The 24,942-nt window shown below is 41.6% G+C and overlaps 1 protein-coding gene across 2 annotated transcripts in view; it reads left to right on the top strand.

Moving 5' to 3' along the window:
• Positions 1-14,151: 14,151 nt before the first annotated feature.
• Positions 14,152-24,942, top strand: part of PLCG2 (phospholipase C gamma 2) — a 56,921-nt gene continuing 46,130 nt past the window's right edge. The window contains exons 1-2 of one of the 2 annotated variants that reach the window (XM_032121823.1): positions 14,152-14,252; positions 17,876-18,109. In XM_032121823.1, the coding sequence (XP_031977714.1) occupies positions 17,914-18,109 (196 nt within the window). In that variant the 5' untranslated portion in view covers positions 14,152-14,252; positions 17,876-17,913. Of the gene's footprint in view, positions 14,253-17,875; positions 18,110-19,159; positions 19,355-24,942 lie in introns of those variants that run through there. The other variant, XM_032121824.1, reaches the window with a different exon arrangement.

The following is a 24,942-nucleotide window of genomic DNA, read 5'->3' as shown; positions in this document are numbered from 1 at the left end:
GTGGTTTGGTCTCGCAGGGTGAGGAATGGCAGCTTTTCCTTGGCTGTCACCAAATCAAACAGGCTTAACTGAGACTCTGGAAATCAGATTCAGGTGCAGCCGAAATCTCGGTGCTGAGCTTCTTCTGCTTAAGGCGTGAGCGTCGCACACAGGCTTTGGCTGCTCTGTATCCTTTCCCTTCTCTGCATTAGAAGTGGGTGAGTGTCATGGTATATTTAGGTTGGAAAAGCCCTCTAAGATCCTCAGGTCCAAACATTAGTCCAGCACTGCCAAAGCCACCGCTGAACCACGTCCCCAAGAGCCACATCTACACGTCTTATAAATCCCTCCAGGGATGGCGACTCCGTCGCAAAAGTTTAAAAGTGTTATGACCTTAAGAGCCACTTATTTATCGTCTGATTCTCCGGACACAGGTTCCTCACAGGCTCCGTGGGATGCCCAGCTCCGATTGCAGGAGTCGCTGTGGTTGCCGAGGCAGGGGCCAGGGTGGCCGGGACTCGCGGGGACCGCTCCCGCGGTGTCCCCGCAGAGCGCTCACACGGCTCCCTTTCCGCAATCTCTGCTGCCCTCGCATGGCACGGCTAGGAAAGGAAATGAGCCCGGCTTGGGCAGATCCGGGTTTGAACAGGACGTGTGCCATCAGTGGCCGCCGCTGCGGGCTCGCAGGCAATTTGGCAGCTGCTGATGGTCATGACCCTTTCCGCGGTAATAACACTGACAATGGATCGTCGCTGGACTTTATCACATTCAAAGCCGTGTTCAGTAATAAATCTGAGCTTCTCTAGGAACGGTCTTGAAATACAGACCTAAAAAGCCAACCCATCAATCTGCACGTGTCCAGGCAGGGAGTCCTTGTCTGCTCTTTGGTAAATGATTTTTTTCTTTATAATGTCATTTTGTTCTTCACTAATGCTCTCCATCCAAGGTTATCAGGAAGCTAATCAGCTAGACTTCCCAAGAGCAAATCATTACCTAGGAAAATATTACTCATCCTGAAGACCAAACACAGCCTCGAGCCCTTGAGTATGTATTAAAGAAGGCTGTTCCAATCTGATGGTAAGAATAAAAATTTATTTTGCATTAGGGTCTTCTTACTGCTGTTACTAGTAAGCATTGTATTCTATAAAAGCATCAAATTATTGATCTGACTATCAAGAAAGTCTGAATAGAGTCTGCTTCTCAGCTATGAGAAACTCTGGTGCTCTGTTTCTCATACTCAGTACAGTATCTCACAACCATTTCTAGCTATAATTTTGTAGACCTTTGCTTTCATTTTATTTAAGCTTAATTTTAATACAAGACTGTTCTTACTGTTCACCGCCTGTGGTTAAATCCCATGGTAATATCTGCAGTCTGATGCACACCTGTGTGCCTGCTCTTGTAGCAGTTACCAAACCCCAAGTAAGCTCGTTGTACAAGGGGCAGTAATGTACAGCATGCAGAGGACTAAACGTGCTGTCCCATGGGATGTGTGCCATATGCAAATATGGGTCACATGTGCAAGAGCAGATTTGAGAAGATAAGCTGCTAAACTGGCCTATCTCTGGGAGAAAGTCAGGCTGGCAGACTGAAACAGCTGAGCTAATAGCTAAACTGATCTTTAATCCATCTTTGCTGTAAGCTATCTAGAAAGAGATCACTAGGCACTAAGTAGCCTATGTGGATGAGGTAAATGATAAAACCTGAGAAAAATCACTGGGAAACTGGGAAAGTCGAAGTTTTGAAACACCAGAACTACTGGAATGGCATAGTTGTATCCAGTGCAAGGCAGATGGCTGTTGATGTGTCTGGAGGTGACTTAGTTCATGCAGTTGGATTTATTTGCTCACTTATGAGGCCCTTTTGAAAGAGAAAGGTAAAAAAGAGGCAGTGGGTGTGCCGCATGAAGAGAGGCACTTAGGAGCCAAGCCAGACACTTGTCTGATTCTGCTGAGCAACACTTCTTCTAAATGAATCCTGAGCAGAAAGTCTGCTAATACTGGATGTAGGCAGTGAGTGGCATCGTGGTATCACAGAAGAAGCAGCAGAGCAGCAAACTAAGAGGATTAGACACAGCAGAGGGACAGATAAGAGGCTGAGGAGAGGTAATTCTCAGGATGGGAATCCTACCTGTGTTTAGTGCTCTGTTCATGTGCCCACACATGATAAGTTTTATACACTGCAGTTTATGGAAATTAGTACCATTGGCCAGCAAATGTTGTGTTGCTCCTTCATCTCTGCCCTGCAACTCCCAGGGATAAGGAAAGCAGGCATCTCTCCTCTCTCCCTGTGGACTGATGTGCCTTCTGCATGGCTTGTAGAAAAGCACTGCACAAGCAACAGCTTTTGGTGACGGAAACACCTGGTACGTTTGGACTCACTGAACCATCACTGGTTTACCATTAAAGGAGAGGCTGGCATAAATAGTCCTGGAAGAACACACACAAATCCTGGCATGAATAACAAAGCAAGTGCCACAGTAGCATGGATGATATTTTAATGTCCCGGGAAAGGAGAATTTTAGGAATCTGAATCATGCAAAGATGCTCGCTGGTGTTTCTGGGTCACTTGGAACCACAGCAGCCAGGAGCTCCTCAGAGGTTTGCTGAGGGCTTCAGGCAGGAGGAGTGGAACTGCAACTGGATCAGGCTTCCTGGCTGAGGCTCACAGTCCACACACCATAGCCTTCCAGCTTGAGGAAATGTAGTAGAAGGGACGTACAAATGTGGTGTGATGTATATGAATAGGAATATTACTTTGGCAGTCTCCTTCTGTGTTATATTCTCAGTGGTAGCTCCTCTAAATCACCAGCTCTGTTATAATATCTGTAAGTACAGGATAGGGCCAGTATTGTTTCAAGATTCAATTTATCATGCTAATTCCAAACCTCAGTGCTGTAATACTGACTATCTTTTTATTACATAATCCTTTGCCCTTGGGAAAGGGGTATAGAGGATGTTAAAGATGCCATCAACAACTGATGCTTAAAAATACATTTCTTTTTTGCCAACATGACTGTATCATAGGGTAGCTAAAAACTAGAGGTATAAATAAATAATGGTTGGCATATTGGCCTCAGAATAACAAATATTCTTTTTCAGTCTTACACTCATGCAGATTTAGTTTCTAAGTGAAGTGAGATAACTTTGGATAGCACAGGTTCCATCTGTAGTAAAACAATAGTAATGCTAGTTGTAGTGATAATGCTGCATTAGTGGTGGAGCCTTGTTGATAAATAGTGTACCACAAGAACTGCATCCAAATACTGCATCATAAACACTGCCTCCTGTACTCCTGAACCAAGGTCTCAGCAAAGTGAAGTATCCTTGTCTCCATTTTGCAGCTGGGGAAGCTGAGGCACAGAGTGACTTGCCCAAAGTCCCCAAGGAGCAGTTGCAGGGCTGGGGAGAGCAGAGTGCAGCTGTGGCTTCGATCCCAGCTGGAAGTGTGTCCTGCCATGCAAATCCTGTGCTGTGCTGACCAGTTGCTCCCGTGCAGGGACTCTGGTGAGGGACTGGGAAGCTCCCATTGCAATGAGATGTTCCGATCCCTTGAAAAAGGCTCAGTCTTTCTGAGTGCTGCTGCTCTCTCGGGATGCCTGTGCAGTGCTTTCTGCAGAAAGTTGTCCCTGTCCCCTTTGTGGCATCAACCTCCACCATATTTGCTGTCCAAACAATTTGAGGACAAATAAGGAAGGAAAACGAACAGCCAGCTGCTTTCCATTGAGTTAATGGGTTTCTCCTGGATACTTTGCAAGAGTTTTGTTTAGCCCAACTCTGGCTTCCGCCGGCAGTGATGTGAACAAGCAAAGGAGCCACAACAGCTCTCGTGTGAGTGCAAAAGGCCCGACTGTGGTCACACAACAACAGCTCAGGTGGTGGGGTTTGAGATGTGACCTGGCACTACAAAACCACAGCACAGCCTCAGTGGTGTCCTTTGGTTTGTTCTTCTGCACTTTGTTCTCAAGGGCCTGCAACAAGCCCTACAGAAGTAAAGAGAGTCTGTTTTCCATGTTTGGGATTTTAGGGTATTTTTTTGAACAAATCGTTGCAAATCAGCTGCTAAAAATGTGTCTGTCATTTTTTTAAAAAGGCATTTCCTGTAAAATCAGCTGGCATTGTCATCCTGCCTGGGCTCTCTTCTGCAGTAACCTAGCATTTTGGTGCAAGAAATATGGCCATTTCTTCCTTGTTTTTTCTTAACTGAAACATATCCAGAAAGACTGCTGGTCTCCTTCACTCAGAGGGAAGACTAATTTAAAAACTTCTTTATTATGCTGGTAGTACCAGCCTATCCCTCAAACATTCATCTTTCCTTTTAACAGTAAAAATGAAAAGGAGGTAGGTTTGAGCCAGTGTGGTGCAGGGGGCTCCATGAACACTGAGGAGCAACTGCAGCTTTTTTTTCTCTTCAGCTGAGCCAAATTTTTATGCAGACCCTGATTTTTGATAGAGTGATTAAAATCCATTTTTGAACAAGCCTGGGAAGGCAGCAAATTTGTTCTCAGCACACACATAAATAAAGCCATGATGTCTGAAGGTCTAAAAAATATCTGTAAAACATATGTCAGCAAGAAATAGCATTTCCAAGGCAGCTCTGCTCTCAGCTTCGATGCTTGAATATTTCAACAGAAATTATTAGTGTGGATTTTTTTCTATCATCATGGAGGTTTTCAAAAACCTTGGTGTTTCTTTCCCTGTTTGCAAAATGCTTTATTTTTTTAGTGAATCATTGACAAATTTATTACTCTATTTTCTTTTTTTTTTGGTCATATCAACTGAGATATATCTTAATGTATTTTAAGTTGTTCGTAGGTGTCTTGGCACAACAGATTTTTCCTTTTCTCTTTGTCATAACAGGAATCAGTCGTTTGCTGGCTGGTTGGATTTTTCATTAACGAATTTCAAAACACACAGTGCTTTGCCTACTTACAGAGTCTCTATTTTCAGCTCCCTCATCAGAAGGTAGATGTAACTGTGTAACATGCAGATTAAATTCCAGGTATTTCAGCCAACTCTGCTGTTCAAGGCCTATTCTCATGAGCTTCTAAGTGGTTCTGTTGCATTAATTTTCCATGCCCATTTACAACAATAAAGATTATCAGCTTGTTTACCGCTAATAAGTAACGACCATGAAAGGCCAAATTTAAAGCAGTTTTGTAACTTAAAGAGGTATACTTCCAGCTGATGCTCTTTTTTCCATTGCTTCCAATATTTACAATGTTAGTTTTGGATTTGTGTTTTCAGATTTCTGCCTTGTCTATGTGGGCTGAGCTGGGGGTAGAGGTGGCAAGAGGCAGGTGAGGACAGCAGAAGCAGGGACTGTCTGTAAGTGCTGGCTGAAGGAAGATGTGTGTGAAACTTCAGCTTGAAACCAATTATGCCCCAGCTCTTCTCCTGTGGGAATAGAGTTAATAATCTCTCATTATCTTCCTGTCCTCCTTCTGCTATTATCTGTGCTGCAATCCAAAGGAGCACTGGTTTTAGCTCTTTAGCATTTCTGTAGTAACTGCAGCCACAGATGCAAAGTACTCCACTTAAAGTGACAATCTTCAGAGTGAAACATGATGTTGATACCACAGCTAGATGTAGGTGAACTCAAACTTTGCATTTTTTAGCCAAAAAAAGTTTTCTTATATGTTTTTGCTCTCTGAGAGAACTACAAACCAAAAATGCCTGTTTTTTAAATTCTCAGCCCCACACTTCCTCACTGACCCAGTATGAACCACTGCTGCTCTGCACACATTATTTCCTCTCTTTGAAAAAAAAAAAAAATTAGCCACAGTCTGGCAATACCTTGCTTTTCCATTGACCTTACCTCTCACCTTTTGGGGGTAGAAAGCTGCCCTTCACAAGAAGGGAGCTAAAAGCAGAGCAGGGCAGAGGCAGATGTAGGGTTGGAGACACGGCCTTCTCCAGCCCTGTATTTTCTGATTCTGTTGACTGATCTCCTCCCTGATATCAAAGCACCTCACTGCTGTACACTGTAGTAGGAGGCTGGAAACATTTCATTTTATTCTTTCTGTAGTATCAAGGATGTTCTTTTGCTGCCGTTTTTGTCCAGCAATTTTCTTAGCAAAATATCTCCTTGCTGCAGCACTGCTGCTATTGCGCTGCCTGGTGCTAGAGCCTGCCTGTTGTCACACTGCAGAAATCATCAAAAAGCAACTTTAGCTCTTGTCTTTGCTATGTAACTGAGGCTTTCCTGCCACAGCAGTAGCCAAGGTCTCCTCAGTCCATTGAAGATGTCTGTCATCAGCTCAGCAGCTCTGTGTGTCCCTTCCATCTGTGCTGCCAGACCAGGGGAAAGCTGCTGACTGGCACTTACTGGGAGCAGGATTTTCTTACTTTTCCTTGGAGGTCCTAAAAGGAACCTCTTATTCGGTTATATTTCTGCATGATTTTTTTATTTTTAGTTTTCTATGTTTTCTTTTTGGTCAAATAGTATCATGTTTTATTTTGTTTTCATAAAATATCTCAAAAAGTGAACTCTGTTTTGCCATATTCAAACTCTGTTTTGATATAAATATTTGTATTGCATTTCAATCTGTTAAAATTATATTTTTTCTTAATAGATTTATCTACAGATCTAATTATAAATTCTGATTATTATTTGCATATAAATCAATTGAAAACCGGTATTATTCAGCTTCAACGTATTCACTATTTTTAAAATAAAAAAAGTAAGTGAGTGCAAATTATCAGTTGTTAACAAAGTGAACCTTCTCTTAATCTTAATACCCTCTGTGGTAACAAACCAGGAGTTCTATTCTGGTCTAACTTTTAAATCCTTGGTTCCACACTTAAGCCATTTTTTCCTGACAGCACATGGCTGAACACAAGCTGGAAGTTTGTATATATATTATAAATGCTTATCTCAAAACAGACACGAGTTTTTTCAATTCTCAAGGTTTTTATTTTTTTTCTTCCTAAGGATTAAAAATATTTGACATTTTCCTAAAAGCTCAATGAGCAGAATCCCTGAGACTCTTAGTGATTGTCAAAAAAGTAAATTATAAACCCCTTGGATGCGGAAAAAAATTAAAACAGGAAGAAAGGGCATCCCAAAGGTTTAGAAACCAGAAAGCAAAGAATTCAAAATTTGCCTAAGACAACCAGAAACTTACAATTGTTGGTTGGTTTCAGGTGGGGGCATTATTAACACATTGCCACGTTACTGATGCATGATGCAAGGGAGACGGGGTGAAAAGGGCTCAGCCCATGCGGGCGCTAGAAGGGGAGAGAGTCCTGCTGGCTGGAAGGGACATATTTCAGAGTTAATGTTCCACTTTCTTTCTTAGGACCTCTTTTTTTTCATTTTTCCCCTGCTAGAAGCAGCCATAACAAAATCTGTCCTTGCGAAGAAGTGAATGCCATCAAAGGTGACAACTTTTTCTTTTTTACACTTTAAATTAGCTAAAAGGCCCAGGCTGTTGAAAACTTGATTAGAGATTTTGTATGCTTAAGGGGTCTTAACAGTGTGCTTTTAACCAGGTGGAATCAGAGTACAAAGAGGAAGGAACCTCCATTTGACACTGCCTCATTAATCTCAGCAGTGTATCACTCATTATTCTGCACTGGATTAAAGGTAAGCTCTGTATTGCTGCCTTTGAGGCTCAGCAGCGCAGTTATCCTTTGCAAAAATGGGGTTAAATAACTCTCCATGTGTGGCAGAAAGGTTCTGGAGAGAACACAGTTTGGTTTAAATTACTTGACAGAGCCTTCTGTGTTCCAGCCCTTGTCTTCTCTCTTGTAAAATATTCTGTAGCTTAGCTCCAGGATAAAAGGAGTTTCTTAATCATAAAGGAATATATTAAAAAGCATTTTTTTTTTTTTAAGAGGCAGTGGTATTTGAAAATTACTAGTCCAGTCTGAGAAGAAAAGAGGAAACAATTTGTGTGTGCGTGACATTTTTATAATCATTACAAGCACACACAAGTCCTGGATGCTCAGCTGAAGTTAACCAAGCTATTTTTAATTGGAGATCAGGCCAAATAAGCACTTGTAAATTCACATTGCTAAATTTTATCCTAGACATTGTCTTCTATTAAGTAAGGAGCATGTTAGAAATTTTCCATGGAAAGAAAGTTGTTTTTTGTTGTTTTTCTGTTCTCTGCAGAGTTCAATTTTTGTTTTTCTTTTAAAAACATCTCATAGAGCCTCTAAGTTCAGATTTGCAGTCAAATGTTAGTGATTGAGAGCTGTTGGTAGCCGGTGTTTGCAAACATATTGTGAAGTTTCTGAATTTTGCACAAATATAATCTGGAGAGGTGAAAGGATTTTTTTTTTCATATGATAAGTGAAATAATAGGGCTCTACCTATATTCATATTTATACACACATACATGTATATGAGATCAGCAACCATATGGAGTTATCTGCCTGAATTTCTGAAAAATGGTCCTTTGCTCCTCTAAACCGAGGCTCTTCTGAAGCTGCAAAGGTAAATTTGCTGCCCAGCATACTCAGAAGTCTCTTAGTACAGATTATGGTTGCAGATCACCTCATACCAGCTCCTACCTCGATCTGTTGGCACACAGGATCTCTAACACTGCATGTTGAAAAGATGCTTATCCACAAAAAGTAGAACAGAAGGTTTTGACCCTTTAACGTGACTCACTCAGTTATGACTACAGTGCAGAAAGATAACAGCAGTTGCAATAATGATTTGCATTCTATACAAATATTCTGATCCTGGAGATAGAACCAGAGGGATGCTTTTCCAAGGCACAGGCATCTGGAAGGCATATCCTTGAGGAGTATCTCTCATTCTATCCCTACTCAGAAATTATCACTCAAGTCTATCATTAATTTTTCAATCATATTTTGATTTTAATGAGATTTTGACATGTTTTTACATGATTACATGCTTATCTGCATTAGGACCATCGTGCTCTCACCATCCCCAGAGAATTCTTGTGCTTTGACTAAAAAGAGGGCTTTTCTAAACTTTTCTGATGTAGCTTGTGTCAGATTAAAGCTGATCTATGCATGAGTGAGCACAGATGCAAGGAACTTCTCCTCCCTTCCTGTGTGCCCTGAGGGAAGGCCTTGCACAATAAATAAATCCCTGCAATCATCCATGTAGAAAGTAGAGAAAGACCTGGGCTATCTCTGTTTTATGATCCCAGAAAAGCTTCCACCAGCAGTAGCAAAATCAGTGTTAAGAAGAATTCAGCAGAATAGGAGGAAAAAGGAAAACGACTGTGGAGAGAAGCCTTGGTGTGTGTTCTTCTCACACTGTGAGACCCCCCCAGGCTCCCTGGGACGAGCTCAGAGCAGTGGCTGAAGGCTCGGGTTCAGCCCTGCTCATTGTGCCCAGCCTGCCTGAAGATCCCTTTCCTGAACCTCTCCAGGCTTTCAGGGATAATGAGTGAGAGCGGGAGGCTAAAGCAGATGGTAACAGAGCCTTTTCTCTCCTCAACTCACCCGTGGTGCTACTCTGTAGTGAGAAAGAAATGAAAGGCTGGAAGTTACCTGGGGGGGTGGGGGGAGAGCTGGACTGTTTCTTGCTGAGTTAAAACTCACTTCATTTGAAGCTATTGTCAAATGCTGTTTTTTCCCAGCCCTTCCCACTCAAATTCACATTATTTTTATGAAAGATTTTTATGTAATTGGCTTAAAAAGCACAGGAGAAAATTTCCTCTGGTTCCCTGCAGAGCCTTCTGCAGTTTTCCTTTTCTGCTGAGGCCTTGTAACATTGGTATCAGCTCACTGTTGATAGAAATAGTAATTAGTTGCTGGCATTTTATCACTGTGGATGTAGTGACTGTAATATTTAACTCTTCATCTGAAGGGGGGATTGCAAGCCCTTTAAACATACTGGTGTTGTCTGCAGCCAAAGCTGGCTCAAGATGCTGAGTAAATAACTCATAAATGTGGGCACAAAAAAATGCACTTTGACACTTCTTTCAAATATTTTCACATGTATTTTTTAGAAGGTTTTTATGGAGCATCCTAAACCACACAGCAGAGTTTTCACTCAACTGAACCTTTTGAAAACATAATTCTGATAAATGAAAAGGTTTCTTCTCGCACAGAGAGCTTTGCTATGAGGAAATGCCATTCCAAAGTCAGGACATTAGGATAGAACCTGGAAGCCATGTTCTGCCCAAGGTGTGTAACTGCTGTGAGATCTCTGGCAAACGTCTTCACTCTCTGGGCCTGATGCCTTTGAAAATGTGATATAATGATTTTCATTATTTTTTAAAAATTGTTTTGACATCTACAAATGCAAATTGTTACAGAAATTCTAAGGGACAGCATTGTATTTTGTATATGAGGCCAGTTAGCTGTAACTACTCAGAAGATTTTTAAATGCAGATCTTGCAAACAAGAGACAGGGTGACTGAACTGAGGAGTAGCTCAACATTTGAGGACTCAGACAAACATTTCAGCAGGCAGCAGGCCAGCCACTTACAAGCACAACCTCCCTTCCTCCATGTCAGCTTTTCTGCTAGTGGCCTTAGTAGTTCACTTTAAGTCAATATTTACTTTAAATATTATGATTAAGTGACAATAATATACCAAGATGAAAATGCAATGCTGATAAGAATGGAGCCAAGTACACACTAGAACACTTTCTACAAGAAATTCTCTTCAAGGAGCCTGAGCTCTCTTATGCTGAGAAGATGCGCTGGGGGTGTTGGACCTGTCACACTGTGTGATGGTGTTGAAGGTGGGTCCCCTGTAAAATTCCCCTTGAATTGTGCTGCTACAACTGGACATTGTTCTCAAAGATCAGCTTCATGCTACAGAGGCCCTTTGAGACACTAAAGATGATCACCAGCACCTGATCAAGGCTCCTGAGAGAAGCTGAAGCTATTGCCATGAGTAGCTGTGGTGGCACAGGACTGCTCTGCCAGTGACAACAATCACTGGGAGGGACGTCCTTCCCCTCCTCCCTCCAGGCTGCAGCAGTCATTGCCACCTCAGCTCTCAGGTAGTATGTGAGTTCTCTTGACATGCTTAAAACCAGCTTGAGTCCTGTAGATGAAAAGTTCATAAAGGCAAAGCTTGAAAATTAAGTTCTCTTCATGAAATATCTGGTTAATAAGTTTTGCAGCTCTAACCAGAAAATCTAGATGAGCTAACATCCTAAGGAGTGCAGATAATGTAGTGGTTAGTAAATCCTTTGGCTAAGAAATGTCTGTGACAGTCTTTAAAATATTTATTCCTCTTGCTTAATGACTCTTAACATTTCTTACAACTGATGTGATAAAGCTTTTCAACTTCTGTCTTCCACACAAAAGCTGTATTTTCTTTGTAGCTCCTGTGGGGAAGTAGCACCAGTTTTGTGACCATTATTTATTATATCCACTATATAATAAATATATGGCTGCCTAGCCAGTTCTGTGGGTCTTTTTTGAACCTTGCTTTATTCTTCAGGGAAAGCAATCAATGCTTCATTACCGAATACAAGACAAGGTTGAACTTTTCAGTGCTGTAATTAAGAAAGTGTCAGTGTGAACACTATAAATTCCCTTTCTGAAGGATTTATGACCAAAATGTAAAACTATACTCCCAGCTGAAAAACTCGCTTTTCAGATCTTATAGTATGCATTGTGATTTTTTCTAACAATTCAAGAGGCCTTTTAAAATTATAATAAGAAAATTTAATGGAAAAAAGAAGAAGGAAGGAAGATTTTATTCTTGTGGTTAACCTTCTCCTTTTTAAACACACAGGCTTTGTGGGGCAGATTCTTCAGCTCAGAGAACTAATTTTCCCACACCTCTCCTCAGCATAGATCTACAGGCTTTTTTGCTACTAAAAAGGACTGATGATGTCACATGATAGCCTTCTGTGACTATGAGATCCATACTCCTTACAGGAAATTCTGTTGTCTGCCTGGAAGTTCTCACTTTTGAGTTTTGGATGTTGAATGGCAGAGCTGCTGTTTCTGATAACTCAAATCTGTTGTGATTGTGAAGATGCTTGAGTACTCTTATTTCTGGTCTAGTGAATGTGCTGAAAAACAGCTGGTGTTTCTAAGAGTTACTCTTTTATTGGTTTGGTTTTAAGGATTGCTTACTCCATCTGAGATTTTGTTACATCCAGGAATTTACAGGATTCAATGTTAAGATCCCCACTGCAGCAATAATTTTCTCCAACATACATATTTTCTCTGGCTATATAATGACTCTTCAGCTTTAAGAAGTCAGGTAAGTCTAAGGTCATGCAAGAAATGCTGGGAATTGGTAGGTTTTATTTGTCCTTCCAAACACCACTGAGGCACAAACACAAGTATGTCCAGACCAAAGGTTTTCTTTGCAGCAGTGTTTAACTACTCAGAATACCATAAAGATGAGCAACTCTGTGCCTGTGTAGCTTCTGGGTTGTTCAAGGGTGGTTCCTGCGCTGAAGCTGTGCCATATGACTGGTGAGGAGACTGTTGGTACCTGGCCAAGCGAAGCAGAACCAGGAGGGGCTGCTGGGGCTGGTATTTGCTGGAACCTGGATTCGCTGTCAATGGACCCAGACGACTTCTGGATCTGAGAGCTGGCATTAAGTGAATACTGTCACCTCCTGCTAGTAAAATGCCCAGGATCACCTGCACTCTTCAGCTTTCCGTGGTGTGAATGGATGTTTGGGTATTAGCTTCTGCAGATGGGGAAATTGGCTGCTTGGCTCTTCCTTTTTTCCACTTCATATAATTTCAAAGGCAGCTTCAACATGAAACATTGAAGACTTAAAGATGAAGAGCTAAAAATAATGTACGGGAGAGACACTGTGGTGTGATTAATACATATTCTCCAATTCTCATTTATTTACTACCATGGCTCCTGTAAGATGTGAATTCATAACTGAGTTACCTGTTATAAAGAGAGAAACTCTTCCCAGGTTAGACATCTGGAAAGATGTGAAAAGTCTTCACAAAATAGCAAACCATTATAAGATTGCAATGATCATCTTTTTGTTTTGCATTTAAAATGAACCACACCTTTCCCAGGTATTGGGTTTCAGGCTTTTCTTTCGTGGTGGTATATTTTGAATGTGTTCTTCTGTTCTGTTCTGATCAGTCATACTTATTTGAAACCCTTTAGTACTTTTGACTATGATAAAGGCTTGTTAGTTTGCTTTTGGGAAGAGTTTCCCAATTTGCTCCTATGGAAGAGCTAGATACAATTGACATTTTCTTCTCCTGTGTAGCTAAGTAATATTGCTGGTGGTTTTTGGTGCAGAACCCCACTGCAGGTATCACTTTGTTTCAGTAGTTTCTGCACGTATAGGGTGAAAGTATCAAGTAATGTTTGACTACTGTTAAACTACTGTTTATAATGCTGACTGAAATGATGGAAAACTATTTTTCCGCTCAACAGTGTTAGTCTGTTAAAAGACCTTTGCTTTTCACTCCCTTGTGCCAGCCAGTGTTGGAAGGAGGGGAGATGAACAATTGTCTCCATAAGATTTAACATCAGTGTTTGGAAATCAGCGTTTGGAATATAGGACCTGCCATTGTAACATGGCACAGCCCTTGCAGAAATGGCCAAGAGCTTCCCTGCAAATGCTGTGGCATCCCTAGCTTTGGTTTCTAGGCATTTGCTTTGGTGTCTGCTGAACTGGCATGGCTTGTTCCCTGTGATGGCCATGTAATCCTGCCTATGGGTGAAGGAATTTTCCCCAGCTTTGACAAATTGGTCTGGTGCGAGACTAATACCTCAAGTTGAATGTACCAGGGCTTGATCTGCAAGCAGGACGTCATGTCCTACCACTACTCTTCTGTATCCCAATCTGGGAAATACTTTCGGCGTTGCCACTCCTAAACCGAGGCGCGATACAATTGTAGCGGATCACTTGGAGTCAGTTTTAACTTGACAAGGTAACTCTAGCGACAGTGAAATTGTAGAGCCTTTTCCTAAGGCTCAATCACCTCCTCAGACGAGCAGAACATCAACTCCGCGGGGCGGGACAGCCCGCCCTGGCAGAGGGGACACGGCGCCTCAGGGGGCGGCTGTGGGGACGGGGCCCTGCGGCGACAGCGGCAGCCGGGACCTCGCCTCGACAGCAGCCCCGGGGGGGGCGGAGGGAGGGACGGGGCGAGGAACCCCGAGGAGCCCCGGCCCCGCTTCGGCGCTGATCGGGGCGCGGGAGGGCAGGGCCGGTGCCCCGGGCTGAGGGGAGCCCGCGCCATGGGCGCCCGGGGTGGCCGCAGGGTCACGTGGCGCCGCCCCTTCCCGGTGACGGCAGAAGCGGAGCCCCGAGAGGCGCCGCGGGACGGGAGCGGCAGCGCCGGCACTGCCCCGCCGCCGCCCGGAGCCCCCGCCGCCGTGCAGGTGAGGGCGGCCCGCGGCGCGGAGGTGCCCGCGGCGGGGAGGGGCGGCTCGGCAGCGGCAGCAGGTGCCGCGGGGCTGGGGCGGGGCGGCGAGTCCCGCGTGAGGGAGGCTCTGGGGAGGGCAGGCGGGGGATGCGCAGGGTGCGGGAGAGGGCCAAGGTGCAGCGAGGGGTCAGGGGCAGCCGTGCCAGGGGGGCGGTGGGCATTTAGGTTGGAGGGGACAAGGAAGTCTGGGGGCTGCCTGAAGTGGCCCTGCCACCCCACACCTTGTGTCTGGCCGGGCCCCGCCGCAGCCCAGCCTGACGGAGAAGAAGGAAGGAAACCTTGGCGGTGTGGCGAGTGCCTGACAGCAGCCCAGCCGTGCGCGGCCCTGCCTGGGCTGAGGGCCCGGCCTGGCCGGCGCAGGTGGGCACTGTTTTGCGGCTGTTCCGCTCCCCTGCTCGCCCCGCCAGGCTGCAGGGCTCTGCGGGCGGCAGCTGCGTCGCAAGGGCCGTGCATCGGTGGTTATTAGTTATTAGTGCTGTGGTACTGCGCCGCTATCACTGGTGGATATCCATCTGGCGAGGTGATGTCCTAAATCCAAAGGCAGAGCTCAGGGCAGAGGGTGCAGCAACCCTTTTGCAATGGGAAAATTTAGAAATTGGCTGGAGGCAAACTTTGGGTTGTGCTTCTTGGTTAACTTTCTGTAGAAAGCACCTGCTGTGTCATATGGTTGAAATTATAACAGACTATGGATTCATCAGTGGTTATCCCCGATATTCTTTGCTAGCTTGTACATTTATAGCTTGCCTTTTCTATGGTTTTTTCTCTCTGTGTTATTGCTAAGAGAGTTATGAGCTGTACATGGATCTGCCGCTATGAAGGGCTTGTGTGTGGAAGTCTGAAGTAAAACTAAATAGACAGGATAGATTAAATAGAATTTAGGTTGTTTTCCTGTCCATGTCCAGTTGGTTACTTGCAGTGTGTCTTTTAGACTTTTTAGTCCAAATCAGTCAGGCTTTTCAATTAAAACCCATCAGAACAGGTCTTACACAAACAGTAACAAGTGATTCGAGTTCTGCATATGATACAGGACACCAAAATTTAGCTCCTGTAACTCCTACAGTCAAAGGGAAAGAGTCATGTCTATGTCTAAGCTAGAGCTTGTGGCATGTTTTGATGATTATTAACTCACTTGCTGAGTCCTGTAAGTGATGCGGGATCTTTCTGACTTAGGGGTAAGTAATTTTGCAGCAGAAGAACAGTGATGCTTCTGTTACACACAGTATCTTGTAGTTCACACTCTGCTGGGTTAGAGGCATCCAGGTAATGGGGTGATGAAGGTCATCACAGAATTCTGCTGCTGGGTAGAAAGATTGTTAAGTCAAATAGCTGTGCAGTGATGGGTGTAAGAAAGGCTGAGGGGCACCTGTGGGTGAGTGTAAGACAACTAATATTTGAAGGTCTAATGCCGAGAGCTTCTGTTAGTTCTTTTGCAGTTAGGCAGCTCTCTGTGATGTTATTCTTAAACTGGAGCAGGTAGCCAAAACAGCCTGGGAGTGGTCAGTTAGGTTGATCAAATACTGCAATATTCTTTCCACCTTAAGTCAAAACGGCTTATGATTTAGGAGTTAAGTTAGATTAAATCCACCGTTTTCTCTGGTTTCAGGAGAAAGAGCTCCTTTAAAAGGGGAAGTCCAGTGTATTATATCCAGCAGAAACTGTTTAAGAAGCCACCTCTGAGAGGCAGTTCCTTCGTATTAAGGGACTTATCTCTCAAAAACCCTGCTGCATTGCCTTTTATTAAACAGCTGTATTTAGAAACTTCTTTTCTTGTTGTTCTAAATATTTCATTCAACAGCTGTACCTTGTGCTGCAAAAGGCAGAGCAGATGTATATTCTTTTATGACCTCTTGAAAAACTATACTCATTTAAAAGTTCAGTTTTTTATTGTTCAGTGTAGTGTTGCTCAAATGCTTAAACCTTGACCTAAATGATAGCATATTTGTTTTATTATGATTCTTAAGGACAAGAGCAAAGTGAAAAGACAGAGTTTCTATTTTTTTTGTCAGAAAACAGACACTGTTCAAAGATTTTAATTTTATTTTTTATTTTTTCCCTCCTTTCATTTCTTGTTATTACAAATCATTGTAGCAAGGCAAGATGACCATGGCTGTCTTTTTAGGTGCAAGCCTGTCATAATTTAAATGATTATCTGATTATCTCCAGGCAGTCTAAAAGGATCAGCTACATTACAGCTAAAAAAATATAAATCTGCCATTGCTTACGATACTCCAAAGTTGTTCACTTCCTCCTAGTTGTGGGATTGGGGTACATGTATTTTTTCAGTAATATAAGGAAAGAATACTCCATTTTCTTATTACTGTAACACGCCAATATAAACCACCAAATAACGTGTATAATGTTTTGCAAACCATGGAGTGAGATCGTTCTTGCTGTAGAGCACTTCAGGCTCATGGTGGGCAGTGCAGAAGAGGCCACCCTGGAGGTAAGAAGGGACTGTTGCAGCTTCTCTGTTAACTTCCCAAAAAAAAGTGTTTATTGAAGTGGTAGAATTCAAAAAGGGATTGGAAAGACTGCACCGGGCAGCTTCAAAGTCAGAGAGATTTCCCCAGCTGTCCAACTCGTGACACAATGTTACAAGGCAATTTAGTGACATTAATGAGAGGGAGCGGCAAAGAGCAATCAGGAGACAGTGACACGGGGTGAGGAGGCGATGGCTGGCAGAACTTATGAAGGGGAAGCGAGAAGTGCCACGGTCAAATTAGCCATGAACACGGAAACTGAAACCGCTTTTGTGATGGAGAGCAGTGGTCTGAGGAGAGAGGAAGAGAAGCAGAGGAGACGCTGTGGCTGGTGGCTGCATGCACAGAGCTTCTTTAAACCTCTCCTGCTCAGGGATGAGGTTAAGGGGGATGGCTGAGAGCTGTGTGGTAGCAACCCCTGCGACTTGTGTGACAATGATACTGATTTGTGGGTGAAAGAGCAGGTTGCAGAGCATTCTGTTTGTAAGTAATCTCACTGAGGAGTAATCAGGCTCGTAATTAGCTGTTTGATGCAGTGATGTGGGAGACCAGAGAGCACAGAAATGTGCTAATATTTGTGAGAGCTCCTCTGTACATATCCCTCTTTTGACTGTTTTGTGCCAAGATGTGTCCCAAGTGTATGCACACAAATATCTGCCACCCAACATGTGGGTAAGAAAAAGTAGGCTGTGTAGGAGAAAGAGTCATGAAGTTTTAAAAGTGCACAAACTGAGACTTTTTAGATGTAGCCAGCACTTCAGTGTTTGTATTACTCATGGTTTCCCCTCGTTACAGTTCTCAAAAGGACAGTTACCTGGTTCACATTCTCATGTAGGTCTCATCCAGGTTTAAATTCTAATACAGTGCAAGATTTTACACAAGCTGGTGTTGCTGGAACTGCCCTCTGTGAAGGCTCTTTGTACCTTCTTTCAGGATAAACCAGCAAGGGTTAATGTTGGCCTTGTACCTGCCTTGCATTTGCATGGGCAGGAGTCTCTGCTAGGTATCTAACTACATAAATGTGATCTTTAAAGAAATGAAAATGCTGTTTTAAATATTTAATTTTCTCCCTTTTCTTTCTTATATTTTTTCTCTTCAGGACACTGAAGACCATAGAAGTTTGATTAAAAAGAAAAAATGCCCAGAAAGAATATAGACTATGGAGTGCTGCCTGAGTATGAGAAAAGCCAGATCAAAAGGACCTTGGAATTGGGAACTGTTATGACAATATTCAGTCTTAAGAAGAGCAGCCCAGAAAGGAGGACTATTCAAGTCATAATGGAAACCAGGCAGGTAGCATGGAGCAAGACAGCTGACAAGATTGAAGGTTTCTGTGAGTATTTGCAACGTGTACCTGAACTTGGAGTTACTAATAAATTGATGTACTTGTCAAATATTAATTTAACAAGCCTTTGTTAACATTATGAAGCTTTTGGCTGAATGAGTTTGGTAATTTGCTGAGAATTTTTTGAATGGTTGCAATGTAGATGAAGAATCTTCTGTAGTTCATTATTTAGGTATCTAACATTACTTAAATATGATTAACATGCTTTTTATCCTTAGCCTTCTTTTCAAAGTTTTTATCTTTGAATATGGTGGTGTTTGTGTTCTCTGAATTGACAGACTGTTTTCCATCATTATGTCTTATAAATTCAAGCAAGTAATTATTCTTTACCACTTGTCTCTCCAAAAAGAAAAAAGAACCAACCAAACACCTTCAAATACAGGGGGACTGAATTCACATTTTGGTATTCTTGGGGCATTTGCTCTCTCATTATAGAAATTATTATTTAAGACCATTATTGGCAAGTACCGATGACTTAGGAGGATGAAGCTGTGAGATGAGATGGTTTCAAGGCTCTGAGCTGGTATTGTGTCTTTAGTTGATACTGGAACTGACTAAACCCACTATTTATAACAAGGTCAGGAAATAGAAGGGGAGTGTAAGGCTAGATAGGGCTGCAAAAACTAGAATAGAAGAATAAAGTGAGACTAATCCTCAGTTCTTATAAACACAGCTGATGCCAAGAAAGCTCAGCCTGGGCTTTCTGTGATTTGTGCAGCTCAGGGTGGTGTAATGTAATTACAGTGCTTGCATATGATTATATGGTAACTTTTTTTTAATTACTGTGAGCATGATTTTGCTCTACAGCTGCTAAGTAGTGTTTGTCCTCAATAAAGGAATTGAATAGTTTTTCTGAAATGCCAGAATCATTTATTGGTATGTTGAAGTGTGGATTTCTAGAAGGTTTTGTTTTTTTTTTTGGTAAATACACGGTAAGTTAAACACCCATTGGTCTGTAAGGCTGTGAAGATAGGCACTGAGAATTTGCATGATTTTGGGATTGTCTGAGCAGTTTCTCTTCATGCTCCTGACTTACAGGTATTCAATGTCTGCTACTGTTTCCATTGATTCCTGTCTCATTCCTTGTGGAGACTGGGTCTGCAGCTGGAAATGTGATATAGTGGAAATAAAGAGTGGTTGTCTGGGAGGATGGTTTTATCCTTGGTGGTGAAAATACGATCATATTCAGTATTCTGGGAAAAAGCTAACAGGTCTGGACACCCTAATTAACAGGTACTCTAGATCATAATCTTTCATTGTCCCAGTTTCTTATGTGACAAATGAGGGTAATTATCCTTTCCTATAATGATGAATGCAAGTACAAGTGCATTGCTGGTACTGTGCCAAAAAAGAAGTCCTGAGAGGGTATGTAGAATTCAGTTATGAGAGCAGTGCTTGAATATTGTTTAGCAAATAAAGCCTGGGGTTTACAGAGCAGTAAGATTAAAACATATCAGAAAATGACCACTCAGTGGGGGAAGGAGACCTCAGAGCCCTCTGGCCAAACCAATCTCTGACTGTGTAGTTGAAGTCTTGTAGACTTTTGCCCAGAGGGGACAAATTTAAAGCTGAACAGACTGTGCATTCCATGTTGGGGTCAACTTTTTCAGTACTGTCTTGTAATCACCTTTTATCAAAGCTTCCTGGGGGTGATGTGTGTTTGTGGTGATAAATCAACTAGTTTGCTCTATGCATGGGTTTTAAAAAAGGTGAATATTGTAATTTGACTCTTAAACCTGGATGATCTAGCAGGGTGATGACTTGGCTTCTAGATCCATAGGCAGTCATTGCTAGAACAGGGAATATTGCTCCAGACCTGTGAGTTACCCAAAAGCCATCTGCCTCTCCACAAAAAATTGTAGTACTGTAGCATCTTTTTAATTGAGCAACACTTCAGTGACATGTTTAACGATGGGAACTTTAGGTCTAAAAATATGCCCTAGTCTAAAACACAAATATGCAAAATATTGTTTCGTTGTCTTAAAAAGCAATGAATCTGCCCCAACAAGCTATTTTGCAGGCATTTTGCAGGTATTGTTCCAGAATATGATATGAACAGTTGTTCCAATTCACCATGAACCATATCTGGTCTACTCGAAATGACAGTCACTGCAGTTTTAACTTGCTGACAGTGTGTTTGCTGAAGAGGAAGGAAGTGTTTTATTTATTTAGTTAGTTATTTGTATGTTGCTGTTGCTTCTTTTGACTGAGACTCAGGCTTTCTTTTTGCTTGAAAAGTGAAAAAATGATGGGTTTGAAGCTTTCCTATTTGATAATTGAATGGACTAGTCTCTTGAATATGGATGTATATATGAATGACCCCAAATATATGCTGGTGGAATGTGTTGACTTTGCGACAAATAAAACCCACTTTTTTTTTTTTTTTTTAAAGTGGTTGAGGACAGAAAATTACCATCTCAAGTATTATAATGTATTATAATATATTTATAATATATAATTACAATACTCTTATGCTGTACAAAACCTAATATTCATGATGTGATCTTAATGGTTGCTATTTGCATGTACGTCAGTCCAAAAAGAATTAATATTCAGTACGAGTGGGAAAGTTAAGATGGTTTCCTGTTCCGTGTGTGCTATTTTAACTCAAGTTTGGCAACTGCTTTTTACAGAAGGCAGAAAACTCGATGTTTGCATCTGCTATGGGTTTGTGGTTCTAAATCAGATAATGAGGAGAGTTCTTTACCTTTTTGGACACAAAAATAGGCTGCTAATAGATAATGGAGTCCAACTTTTATACTTTAATACTCTCTCTTTGGAGATCAAGAAAAAAATGTTTTTTTTTCCCCTCCCTAACTGCCCTCATAATATTGGGAATTATGGATGTCATAGTGCTGATTTTATTGCTGATGGACCGTAAATGTTTGAAGAAAACTCAAATTCCTCTAAGCCAGAGTTGATTATACTTATTACAACGACATTTTCAAGTTTGGTTAATACTATTTTGGAAGTGATTTAAGTTAAGCCTCACAATAACAAAAAGGCAGCTACTCTTATTCTGGAATAAATTGACCTGGGCAAGGGAGAGATGTAGGATTAGCAATGCTTATATAAATATTTACACAACCCCATGGGCCCAAAAGTGGCACTATTGTGTATTTTAAATTGCATTGCTCATGAAAAGGTCCCTTTTGTTAAAAACCTGCCAGCATTTCTGTTTAGAATAGAGTGAAAGAGTTGCTAAAATTAAGGCTATTTCCTGCTCAGTGCAGATGTGTTTCTCTGGATGAGAAACTTCAGAAAACTCTTTCTAGATCCAGGTCTTTGGTGTGGTAAGCAGTGAGGATTTACAAAGGGTAGGAAATCTGGTTTAAACAATCTCTGTCTTCATTGCATGGTTCAGATCACACAGTGTCCAAGTACTGGAGACTTTACATTGACCTTTTGAAAGACTTGAGTTGCCATATACGAGAGGAATTTCTAACGAAAAGGAACTGGAGAGAAGCCTCTGTATTTTCCCCTAAATGAAAGAACACAGGTTGGTTGTGTCCTTTAGAGAAGGATATGCTAACAGTAGATCAAGAGGCACTGTAATTCTGACTGTGTGTGAAATAAGTTTGAGGAGATGTTTTCACAGCCTAGCATTAAGCAGTTAAATTCCAAAGTTAGTCTCACCTATCTGCCCAGACAGGCATTTGAGAGAATGAACTTATTTTTGCTTGAGAGAAGGAAAGTTTGGTTTCCTTGTACAGAGAGATTTGATTTGCTTGTTTAATTTGTAATAGGCCCTTTTCTTGCAGAAACTAATCCATGCATACTGGGTAGATGATTGTGAAGCTGTGACTTGCCAGCATGATCGGTTGCAGTGTGTTCCCTCCTTATGATTCTGCTGTGTATTTTTATTGTGCGTTTAAACTTTAGAGCTGTGCGTGGGTCTGGGTGAGGGCATTGGGTCACACACACCCAGGGTTGGCTCTCCCCACTTCAGACTGTCCCAGGCTGGCCACACCGTGGGGGTGTGTTGTACCCACTGGGACAGCAGTGACAGGCAGAGGGGAAGGAAGAGGTGGCCAAGGGTGGGCAGGATTTTCCAGGACTCTGCTAAGACACACGTCTGTGTGGCTGACACCCGGGGTTTGCTGTCTGAGAGGACATTCCAGAACTCCCAAATAAGGCCTCCCAAACTCTGGTATAGCATTTATATGCACATGAATAAATTAGGGCCCAAAATTACGACATTTCAGCTTGTAGAGCAAGCAGGTGGCAAGGTGTAAATCTCCAGGAAGCTGATCCGTTGTGGATATTTCGTTCTTTCTCAGATGCAAAGTGCTTTCAGGACAATTATTAAGGGAAAGTTCACGGTGACTAGAGTTGGATTAGTCACTGGAAAATGTGTGAGTTTCTGCAGAATCTTCCAAGAATCCCTTGAGTGAAGGGATGATTCACAGCCAGGAGAATTTATACTCTCAGAAATCTGTGGTGCCGTCCTTGAATGTGCAAGGATGTAATACAAGCGTGCTCATTTCAGGGAAGATTCTGTTTGAGGACAGAAGATGATTTCTCTGTTTTTGAATACCTAGGAATGTTTTTTTTTTTTTTTTTTCACATGAAGAGGTGACCTGGTTTTGCAAAATGAAATAAACCATATTTTAATCCCTGAATTTTTGGAAAAGAGAGGTCACCTGTTTTTTTCATTTTTTATTTATTGCAAAAGACTCCAGACTAAAAATAACTAGTGACAATTTAGTTGTGCAAGCTCATAACAAAAAATAGGTTTAAAGCATCAGAGGGCCATGTTTAGAAAAAAGTTAAATACCAGCTGTGAAACTGCTGTTTCTGTATGCAGACTGAGAGGTCAGGGTGTAGGTAAGGTTGAAAGAGAAAAGGAAGAGATATGTTAGTATTAATTTGTTCTGAAAACTTTCTCAGAGGATGAAGTACCTGGGTTGGGGAGTGGCAGAGGTGCAGACCTCGTGTCAATGCAATTGCAAAATTATGAAGCAGAGGAATAAAGGCTATACTTAAATTGAAGCTTTGATGCTTGTGACACACCACAGTACAACAATAGTAACCATTTCTATTTTCTGCAGCCCAGACCTTCATTAATGCAATAGGACTATCTTGTATCTTTTTTCATTTATAACAGAAACCCATGTTTGACAATGCATAACATGTTATTTTAGAATTGATGTGAACTGCTTATTTCACATTGTCTCACTTCTCTAGTTTTATATGTAATATTTTCCCAGAGTTTGTAGAACAAAATGACCATTTTCTAAATACATTTGCCATCTCAAAGTCATTTAGCAGTACTGATTTTTCATTTAACCTACAGAAAAGGTTTATCAAGTGTTAAGTTCACTTGAGATTTTCTTCTCTGCTGAAAAGAGGAGATTTTACAGAATTTGTCCTCTAGAACATGATTAGAAAACCCAAACATAAAACGAAGTTGAATTTTTATGTTTCGCAGGTATATTAAGAAAGGGAGTGTGGAAACTAAAACCAGACTTAGTAAATTAATGTTAAAAGTAAAATTAGAACCTGTGAGATCTGCACTGTTTTTTCTCAGTCTCTGATTGCCCTGTGCTTTCAGACTGTTACACTGCCAAGCACGAATCACTAGTTTCTGCCAAATGTTGCACCTGGATATTTAGTGATCAAAGCTTGTTATAGAAGCAGTGCATCTGAAATAGGGTCATGTAGATATCAGCACCAGATCAGGCCACATTCAATTGACAGGGTGAAGGGAAATGCAGGGATCTGTAATTTAATGTAATGGCAGTTTTCTGTGTGTTGCCACAGGCAGTGCTGGTCTACCTAACCAGGGTTTTTTATCTTTGTTGTTTTATTTTGTGAACTTTATCCATCAGCATCTTTGCCTTGAAATTAAATTTTGATAATTTTGCTTTTAAAATCTTTGCTAAAATGACCTGCCAAAGAGAGAAAATTTTGATGCTATACATCCTTTTGGCTGTCAGATACATTGGGGAACTTCAAAAACTAATACCTAAGAGAGTGTTCATGCATGTGGCTCACATTCTTAAACATTGATTTTTTTTTTTTTTCCTATGTGTTAAACAGCTGAGTCATTTATTTAGTAGAATTGTTAATGTCAATGTAAATGTCTTCTGTGGTGGAAAACTTTTTTTTTTTTTCCCATTGGAGAAGATGGTATAAACATTTACAGATCTGTACCTCTCTGGGAGAAGTGATGAGCATCTACATATCCTGCTGAGGAGTGTGAAATGAGTGCTTTGTTTGTCTTGAATATTAGACTTAATCTTGCTGATTTCTAGTAGTGATCTTTGTTTTCCTTACTGCTAGCAGAATTTCTTTGTCTGAATTTCCTTACTGTTCCAGACTTAAAGTAATAAATAAACTCATATTGAAAACCCTGAGTCTCCATTCTGTCATTTGCTTTCTGTATTCTGAATCTGTTAAAGAACAGTTATGTCATTGCAAATGTCAATCTACTTCTTGCTCTTTGTGGAGTAGCTTCACAAAGGAACATTAAAATTCACCTTTTTTTTTGTGTTTTGAAATGGCTGTCTTTCAGTTGTTAGCCAGGGGATCTTTGTGTAAGTCTTCAGCTGAGTACATGGAGCTTGGTTTCTGTGGTCAAATGAAAAAATGAACATGTGTAGCCTCTAGCTCTTTTCAAACAATGTCTTCCCTCTAGCAGCTCAGTTCCGCAATGTCTGATGCTAACTTAAATGAGCAGACTTCCTGCCACGGCCAGCCAGTGAAACGGGGATGGAATGAGCTGCACAGACCTGAGCACCCCTTAATTGGTTGATCAAAGTGAGTGTGAGATGTAGGTACTCCATCTTTTCCCCGAAGTCAGGTTTATATGCCAACAT

Source organism: Corvus moneduloides, chromosome 12, assembly GCF_009650955.1.
Source record: "Corvus moneduloides isolate bCorMon1 chromosome 12, bCorMon1.pri, whole genome shotgun sequence".
NCBI lineage: Eukaryota > Metazoa > Chordata > Aves > Passeriformes > Corvidae > Corvus > Corvus moneduloides.
The sequence above is the reverse complement of the archived record's forward strand: the minus strand, read 5'-3'. Positions and strand labels throughout refer to the sequence as shown.